Raw genomic sequence first — 9,865 nt, forward strand, 5'->3', positions numbered from 1 at the left:
GAGGAGAATCCCCCATGATTGGTGGATCAAATTCACTTATGTAGGTCCAAAAGCTGATACGGACAAGATTAAGATCAATCGGGGTCCCATTTTCACAATCTACCCAAAAGATTAACCCCTTCAAGCAAAAAAAATAAAATTAAAATGAAAAACACATTAATTATTATGCAGCCGAAAGCAAACAAAATTTGGCGATTGCAGTGGCGCAAAAACAATCGGAGGCGGATCCCAATCGAAAGGGTCAAAATCAAACAAGGGCTACCTGGCTGTGGCTGGCCCCTTGGTCCTGGGTTAGAGTGGCCAAGATTCCATGAACCTTTGAGAGTTGCATTAGCATGAGCTCAGCGGGGTGAGCTAGGGGTCCCCACAGACCGAGGCTGCATTTTTAATGGATATTGACTAACAGAACCCTCAAAACCGCTCTTGGTGCATTGCATGGCGCAATTTGGTATTTGTTGGTTGGCTGGTCGGCTCGGCTATCCTCCTCTTTTACGGACCCTCGAGGTTCATATTTTCTTTGCCAAATAAATTGATAACTGATTAGACGCGGTCGCACCCTCTGTTTCATCAACGGTTCGTTGTATCTTTGGCTCACGTGGGTCGTGGCCTAATCCAAGAACCGACAAAATCCCATTATTCCAGTATTTTTCTTTCTGTTTCTCCCAGGAAAATTGACATCTTGACGGCGAGCCAGAATTTTTATTTTCGGTTTTCGATTTAATTAATAAGTTTATGCTATCTTATTAATTTTTGTGCCGCAGAAATGACATTTTCGATGACTTCCAGGTTTCCAAAAGTAAGCTAAGGGTGCTACCGAAAGAAGTAGCTAGCCACGCCTCCCCTCGTTCAGTGTTTTCAATAAAATTAAATAAAAGATTGTACTTGGTATAAACAAGTTCAAAGTCCCCAATTTAATAAAAAGAATTTTTTTTCCTTTAAAACGTTTATCCATTCAATACATTTTAAATTAAATTATTACATACTAACAAAAAAAAATTGTTAATTGCTATTTGTGGATGGATTTAACTCATCTTTCATGAGCATTAATTAGTTTAATTAATTGAATTTCATAAATAAACAATACGATTGAAACAAATTATATAATTAAAACTTTTTGCAATAAATGAAAGAAATTGACAACTATCACGAGAAAAACATGTAAGCAATCCTTACTAATTAATGTTGGCCCCTTTCTGGTGGTTAACAAATCAAAGAAAAGGAGTTGTATAATATATTACTGTAATATGGAAATCACTTTCATGTAACTTGGACGCTCCCTTTCAAAATTAGCAATTCAGAAAACGTGAGCTCTAGCGGAAAGAAGGGAATGCTTTAGATTGAGCGTTGTCCAACCTATACCTAATGAGTAAATCACACCCATCTACCCCTCCCAACACTTTCATACAAAGAAATTGCTCTCTCCCCACACCAAAAAATACAACAAAAAAAGGGGAAAAAAATGCTAAACGTCTGATAGAGGCCAAGAGTTTTCCCATCTTTTTCATGCAACCTTGATCCGTTGCATTTTTTATGCATGTTGACGTGACATTGCCTTTTTCAGTTTTCTAACTTGAAAATCACAACATTAAGCAAAGCTTGACCCCACATCTTCTTCTATCCCCTTCGTTCACTTGGGAATGGTGATGAGAGACTTTCTGGTACACAAATTGTCTGCCTTCCTTGCAAGTGTCATCAGCTATAATTTTTTAAAAAAAATTGAAAAGCCTTGAAAAAGAAAAGGATTGGTAGGGGGAGAGGCCTGGAGCACGTGAAGGCTTTGGTTCTTGGAATTTAACTACAAAAAACGTCCCTTGTGCTATAACCGTCTAAAGCAATGCACAGTATATAACAAGTAGAGAGGAAAGAAAAAAAGAGCATGGATTGTGAAGTAAGCAAAGCAAAGAAAAGAGGAGGACTAAACAACGATTGGGTCCTTCCTCCTTGGGGGAATTAAAAAGAAATTAAGAGCTGCCCAACAGACAAGAGTGTAGCGACATATGATTTCAGGGGTTAGAACGTGCCAACATGTGATGGCTAAGGTTTGCAGAGCGAAAACGTGACCTCCCCTTTTCTCTTTCTTTGTGCGGAGAGAGAACTGGATTCGAAGTGAATGCCACTGATTCCATGATGAGCTCACTTTCTAGTTAAACAAGTTGGCCAAATTGATCTGAATTTTGAAAGCTTAGGTAATGTTAACGTGCAGCTGGATTGAGGATGATCTGAAACCCACACCGCCTTTTCATGACAGTTATGGGATATTAATTGTCTCATTGGACCCTCCCTGTTTCATCTATTTTATTAGTATTTTTAAATTAAATTCTAAGGCTAGTAATTGTTAAAATATATTTTGCATTGGCAACTTCTCATCCTATGCATGCCTAGTCATAATTTTTTTAATGTTTGAAAAGTAATTAATTCAGAATGTTCTTAAAAAAACACTCAAATCAAGAAGATTTTTTAAATTTATTTAAATATGTACTATAACAATCATAATTTAAAAATGGCTTTTAAAAGAAAATATGCTTAACTCAAGACAATCAAATTCAAATATGCTACAATCTTAATTAAGAATTTGAATGACAACAAGTCTTAGCTAGGTTCAAGTCTGTTCATCTAATGTTGAAAATGATCGTCTCATTATTTATTTTATTTCTTAAATGGGTATAATGGTTTATTATGATTGTAATTTTTATTTATATATATTTACAATTTTATCAAAAATTGAGTGAAAAACATATACGTTCATTATATAATTTATTATAGAAAAAATATTGAATTAAGTAGTGCAAGTTACATGGTTTTGGATAATTGGGTTAATTTTAAGATAGTTTATTAGGGCAATTGCCAATACTTGTTGTGAGCTGGGTCAGGTGGTGACAGCCGGCAACACTTGGGAAACCAAACCAACGTGTTTAACATCAAGATCCCAAAAAGTAAATATGGTGGTACCAAATTATGTGTATTTTGCTTTAAAGAATCGAAATCTACTTCACAAGGCAGGGCTTTCAAAAATGATGGACATTGTTCACAGCACATGAGACACGCGTTCGGAGATTTTGTGTCTACAGATAGTTGCTTCCATATTCAATTGTATTTAGCCTATCACTACCAAATAAAATAAAATAAAAAGAAGAAAGAAAGATAATCAATCATATGAAAAAGTGAATCATAAATTGCCAACTCTATATTGTTAGGCAACCCCCATAAAAATTAGTTACATTTCTTTTCCTTCAAGTGACAACTGGAATTGTGTGCCTTACTATTGGAACATTGAAAGGGAAAAGAGAGGGACATGTAGACAATCACCCAAACCTCCCCAGTTCAAGGTTAAAATTAAAAACATTTCTAAAGGAAGATTAGAATATGATCACTGGCTATGCTTTGTTTCCATGTAACAAAAAAGAAAGTTGATTTTCATTGTCAAGTTATCACAACTTAATTAAATGATTATCTTATATATGTGGAACGTGAACGTGAAATTTAAAAATTTCACGAGCAATTCATACTTTTTTTCAATATAAATTTTATAAATAACTTAATTAAATGACAAGAAAAGTTGATAGTGAAATGGGGTAAATAGTCTTAATTATTAACAACTCCGTCTTTGTTCATTACTTAGGATCTTGAGAATAGAAAATCTGCCTTGATCATAAATTTGTAATTTATTGCTAATTCTTTGAGAAATGCTCTTTAACAACGCCTAACATTTATCAACAATATTAATTACACTAATTTAGTCAATTTGCTTTCCTTTTTCTATAAGAGAAAAACAAACTGATTTAATTCAGTTTATATTATATGTGGGTTAATTCAACTTACACGTATATCTACTACAAGTATAATTAATTATAACCAAATTAAGCGGTTATTGGCACCATCATATAGCACAGAGCATTAATGATAAAAGAATTGGAGGAAATGCTACTCTTTGGGATAAGCACTTACCTGTACGGAAGCTAAAAATTTGGGGCATGTGCTCTCTACCCCTTTGACTCAATTTTAACCAATTTTCTGCTTTTTCTAAGGGAATTAGGTGCGTATAAAGTATTTATTTAATCTATGTACATTTACTTCATAATTTTTTTAAAATTTTAAATTAAATAGATATAGGAATCTGACAAAATATATAATTTTTTAATCTATACCCAAAAAAGAAAAACATAAATCCATGAATCATTTGTGTGTAAATTAGTTTTATTTATTAAAATCTTGATTCAGCTAATTAAATTTGGAAAAAAAATTAATCAGCAACTAAAATAGTAGTAAAGAGGGGGAATGCCTCATGAGCCACGCTTAATTAAGTATTTTTTTAAAAAAAGGACCATGTTAAAATCTTATCCAGTGCAGGAATAGGAAGATTGATGGAAATTTGTAATGGAAAGGTATAAAAGATCCAAATCCGCGTGGCCCTAAACTCTCGAGTAAAAATCTCTACGGATCCGCCATATCAACCACGTTTCAAAACTGGGGTACGTTGTTTTCGTATCCAAATTTGGAAAATCATAAAAAAACAAATAAATATCCTTGCTTATCACGTGCATTAATTACAGGAAATTTCATCTCATACCATGACAATTGAGCGCCTACCAATAAAATAAACCAAAAATAAAAAAAAAATCCTCCTGCTATATATATAGGATTTTGCTCCACTTGAAACCTGTGAGCTCTGTTTTTGGTTTCCTTTGTTTTTCTCTCACAAAGAAAGAAGCTAAAAAGTCCTCTGCTTCTCCCAAAACTGGCCCTCAACTGAGAAAGCAACCTTGATTTCTTGAGTGAAAGTTGGAGTCTTCAATGGACTGGGTTCGAGGATATACGATTGGGTGCGGAAGTTTTGGTACTGTCAATTTGGTATTACCTAAGAAGGGTTTTTCAAAGAGTCCTTCTGTAATGGCTGTCAAGTCTTGTGAAACCTTCAAGTCTGTTTCTCTCAAGAGCGAGAAGGAAGTGCTTGATCAAATTGGTTTTTGCCCGCAAATCATCCGTTGTTTTGGCGATGGTTATACACTCGAGAACGGTGAGAGCTTATATAATCTGTTCTTGGAGTATGCTGATAAGGGAAGCTTGGCTGATCAGGTTAAGAAAAGCGGTGGAAACTTGATAGAATCCGATGTTAGAAGATATGCAAGATCGATACTTAAAGGGTTACTCTTTGTTCATGCCAAGGGATTTGCTCACTGTGACATTAAACTTCAAAATCTTCTTTTGTTCGGTAATGGGGATGTCAAGATAGCTGATTTTGGATTGGCAAAGAGAATCGGGGAAGAAGAGGGAGATGAACCGAGGAGGATAGAAATCAGGGGAACTCCTCTTAATATCGCGCCAGAGTCGGTTAATGATAATGAGTATGATTCACCTGTGGATATCTGGGCACTTGGGTGTGTTATTGTTGAGATGTTTACAGGGAAACCTGCCTGGAATTTCAAACCAGGAACAAACTTGGCGGCTTTGTTGATTAAAATTGGTGTTAGTGACGAATCACCGGAAATTCCTGCAGAGTTATCTGAGGATGGAAAAGATTTTCTTGGAAAGTGCTTTGTCAAGGATCCAAATGACAGATGGACCGCTGAGATGCTCCTGGATCATCCTTTTGTGGCTGCTGATGATGAGACTGTTGCACTGGAAGAAGCATCGACATCTCCAAATTGTTCTTTTGAAGAATTTTCAATGTCGCCAAGATGTCCTTTTGATTTTCCAGACTGGGTTTCAACCCAATCTACAGCTTCTTCTCAATCAACTTTCCAAGAGAATTCAAGCCTCGTTTCATCGTTTTCGAGTTACGTTTCATCACCTTTGGATCGGATTCATCAATTGGCTTGTCATCAGGCACCCAATTGGTCAGTTTCCGGGAGCTGGATCACGTTGAGGTAGAAGAAGAGAAAGTGGTTCGATTGCCTTCATCAAATCTGACGGCTCTGATCCAATTGGTTTTCGTTTTTTGGTAGCAATTGGTGACCATTTTTTGATTGTAAATGATTAGGAAATCTGGGCAGACTGACTTTTTGCTGATGATGAGTTCTGATTGGCCACTCAGATGGCCACAGAGTGTACAGCCATTCTTTGTTTGAATTTTCCTTGAAATAAAAAAAAATTTCCAAATCCTTTCCCAACAAATATTGAAACTTTACATACGCAGAAAATTAACCCTGAGTTAGTTAAGAATTTGTTGGGCTGCTTCAGTTCAAGTTCCAATTCCAATCAAATTGTACCTAATCATCATTTTTTTACAGCGGTCGGTAATTGTTCATCTAACATTGAGATATTCAGTCTACCAATCCGTGTGTTGTATTCTCAAATTCCGAACTTTTGACTGGACCCCTCGAGCATATGTGAACATAGACTCCTAAATTTCAAAGAGTAACATATTCATGTTTTCGAACTTCCAAGGACTAATGGGAGAAGGTTAGGAAGAGATGAATCTGCTACTTCTCTTTGATGAAATCATGGTTGACATATTGCAGTCTGAACTGAATTCACGTGTGAAACTCATGCTTATTTTCCTGTGGAGCTGATTATTTTGTCCAAACTCCAAATACCAAGCAGGGCAGCCACCTAGCCAACCAGGCAGGGCAGCTCAAGTCATACAAATCAACTAGTTGAATTTCTAACTTTGGTGATTGACTGGCACTAATTTAGATTTTTCAATCATGTAAGGTAATGTTGATGTCAATATAAAGATAACCGAGTAAATGTTTTTACTTCTTTTCATTTTCTTTAATATTTCGTTCTTTTATTCAGAATTACACAGTCCATGAACTTTATATATTTACACATTATAAATCGGTTATAATTTTAAATTCGACAATAAAAGAGAAATTCAGTGAAGTATCATTGTCGATCAATAAAATAACTTAATAATAGTGAAATGAGTGACAAAGAATTTCCTTGCGTTAAGCAATAATGATTTCTCAACGCCCAGAAAAAGCAAAGAGTATAGGCAGACTGCAGCCTGCCGACACCTCTGTTTAGATTGCCCCAACCCAAGCATTTTGTAAAACAACCCGTCGGTGCAGGATAAATCATTAAGTGGGACTTTGGGTTGTGTTCTCATGCATGACCAAAGCTAAACCAACTTGCTTTAACCATTTTGTACTCATATCCACACCAAACTCTTTTTCTTTCATTTCAAAAGCAAATAAGTAGCAGCAATAATAAGGGATATAGCAACTCAATACCAAAACTAAATGTTAATATTAAAATATATGAACCCATATCAATATGTGGACAGGAGAATGCAAAGTATTAAACTTAACAGCTCATCAGTACTTTGGATCCAATTCCATGCACAAGATTGGCATGCCATACATAAAGAAGAAACGTTTTACATGAGATTCATATGCTATAAATAACATCCAAATGTCATTACTTCATAACCACGCCCTCTATATGTATATATATTTGTTTCTTCTAAAGTTATGATAAAGAATTTATGAAGATCTCCTCACCTAATCATCATGATTCTGGTTCATGTTGCTTTTGATTGTAGCCGGTTTGAGTTTTTTGCAAACCTTCCTTTCATTTCATTTCATTTCCTTTTCTTTTTTTTTTTGTTTTTTTATTATGATTTTCATCTTGGGTTTTCCTTCTTGAACAAGCGATGCGTATTAGTTTGTTGTGGACTTTGGATCATTGCAAGATTAGACTTTATGCTAACTTTGTAGGAGGAAAAGTATAACTGATTAAGAGTGCTGGTTTAATTTATATGGGATTAACAAACCTGGGACCTCTCCCCTCTGGAATTTGGAATGGATGGCATTTAGTTTTGTCACTATGATGACTTTGAACTTTGAGGCAGAGTCTGGCGGCTAATGAAGGCATGGCAAGTGGTTAGTTGGCTACACGGCTAGAAGAGTTTAGGCCCTCAAAAGAGCTGTCCCCACATCCATAAACTGGCATGTTCTTTCCTTTTGAACTTACAGATGCTTTGGCTTCATTACCAGCAGAAAAAAATGGGAAAATGATGGTACATGTTTGTAATTGATTCTTTGAGAAATTCAGGAAAAAGGAAAGTGTGATGAAAATGTTTTATCATCATGTAGACATGCCATGAGGAAATGGAAACTGCAATTGCCTTGAATGCAGACTTTGTTTTTATTCAGGCAAGTTCCTGGAAGCTCCTTGTCTAAGCAGTTCTTTCCTTCTTTTTTACCTTTCTTCAGGAAGTTAGTCCACTTCTCCTCTCGTGTATCCAGCTAAAAAGAATGATAAGATTGATTCCAGGCATAGACCAGCAAAGAACATAAATTTGGGTTTCAAAGGTACATGTATGAACAATGTAGCAATTCATGTAGACCACTTTTCTGCCTGAAGGGGGTGGGAAATGTCCAAGTTAGGATTTGAAGCCCCTCTCTCTCCTTCGGCCCAGGCCCCAGTTTTTATTACTTAATGTCAAGTTACGTGAATCAAATGGTCAGAATTATATATGCTTGTCATTTAGTTCTATAATTGAACTTGAGCTTGATTTATAATTTTATATGTATTTAACAAATTAGTGTAGTTTGACCAAGAAAAAGGTGATTTATTCATTTAAGCTTTTGGATTTATAGAGTCCAAGAACAGTTTGTTATAAATGTGTAAAACTTATTGTTCAAAATTAAGTATAATATATGCACGTTTTATTCCTAAAGTTGATATAATTTCATTATTAAACTCAAAAGTTAGAATACATTTTCATATTTTTTTCATTAATATATGAAAAATTCTATAAAGATTAAGGTTGAGTTTGTAATTATAATGCATAGTTCAATTTATCTTGGAAAAGTTCGCCGAAACCCGTTTAATTATATGTATATAATTTAATATTACCATAATAAAAATACGTTAATTTTAATATTTGTAATATTTGAACTTATATATTTTTTATTATAAATAATAAAATGCATTATTTGACAAGTCTAATGACAACCCAAAGCATCTTTGTCCAAGCCCAGCCCAAAGGTAATCCGGCTTCCCACTACTTCTAAAGATTTTATTAAAATTTACAAAATTCTAAACGAAATAAAAAGAGTACATTTTAATGAACAAAACCTTGATTTTAAAATTGTAAAAATATAAATTAACTCGGACACTTAAAAGCATACTGAAAGTCAATATCAAAATTACAATGTGTAAGACAATTTTTAAGATCAACGGCTTATTTTTCATCGATCCGTAAATTTTTTTTTATTTTTATATTTTTTCCTTTTCAAACATGAAAAAATATTGAATTTTTTTTGAAAATATTCTTATACTTTTCAGTCCGACAATTAAATATATATAATGGATATAATCTAAGTTCAAAATTGATACATCTTCAAACAAAAATTTGACTTGAATTCCAAATCATATATTACATCTTAATGCCCGTTAAGGCAAAAAAAGAGAAAAAAGTAAAGCATTCAACAAAATGTTCCAAATATTTGGAGCAAAGCATAAAAATTTATATCCAAAACTCGTTTAACTTATAAGTGTAGACAAATCTTAGAAAGGCCAAAAACTATATAATATTTAAACCACCGACCACTAGATTTCCTATGCCCTCTGATTGATTGTCACAGCCAGAGAATCCTGAGCCCGGTCTCCACGATCCAAGCTACTCGCGTAAACTTGCCTGGCCACTCTCGTTCATCTCACCCTACCATATTTTCTCTCAAAATAATTTCGGGCCATCAAACAAACGATAAAATTATTAGCTGTAAATGCATTTGTTTTTTAGTGAAATAGCCACGTTCATCTTCTTGGGGTCCATGGTTACCGAACATTCAATTCTCTTGTAGAACTTGGGCTTGACCAACTTGCCCAAAACATAAGCCCTAGAACGAACCATGAAGTTGAGTGTCAATGGCACTGGCTGAGTCGGTGCGCCATTCAGACTACCCAGGCTAGCCCC

General features: G+C 34.7%; 2 protein-coding genes across 2 annotated transcripts in view; one reads left to right on the forward strand and one right to left on the reverse strand.

Annotated features, from left to right (window-relative positions):
* Window positions 1-4,649: 4,649 nt before the first annotated feature.
* Window positions 4,650-6,613, forward strand: MAPKKK19 (mitogen-activated protein kinase kinase kinase 19). The gene has a single exon (XM_021418417.2). It carries the CDS (start codon window positions 4,792-4,794, stop codon window positions 5,866-5,868), a length of 1,077 nt encoding a protein of 358 aa, XP_021274092.1. The 5' UTR covers window positions 4,650-4,791; the 3' UTR covers window positions 5,869-6,613.
* A 3,124-nt stretch (window positions 6,614-9,737) lies between these two features.
* The window catches only part of LOC110410096 (Subtilisin-like serine endopeptidase family protein), a 2,591-nt gene continuing 2,463 nt past the window's right edge, over window positions 9,738-9,865 (reverse strand). The window contains 1 exon segment of the mRNA XM_021419687.2: window positions 9,738-9,788. Coding sequence (XP_021275362.1) covers window positions 9,738-9,788 — 51 coding nt within the window.

Source organism: Theobroma umbraticum, unplaced genomic scaffold (genome assembly GCF_002168275.2).
Source record: "Theobroma umbraticum cultivar Fairchild unplaced genomic scaffold, ASM216827v3 scaffold_44.0, whole genome shotgun sequence".
Lineage (NCBI taxonomy): Eukaryota > Viridiplantae > Streptophyta > Magnoliopsida > Malvales > Malvaceae > Theobroma > Theobroma umbraticum.

Coding starts and splice junctions, on each gene's coding strand:
- MAPKKK19 (XM_021418417.2), top strand. CDS start 4,792: ATGGACTGGGTTCGAGGATATACGATTGGGTGCGGAAGTTTTGGTACT.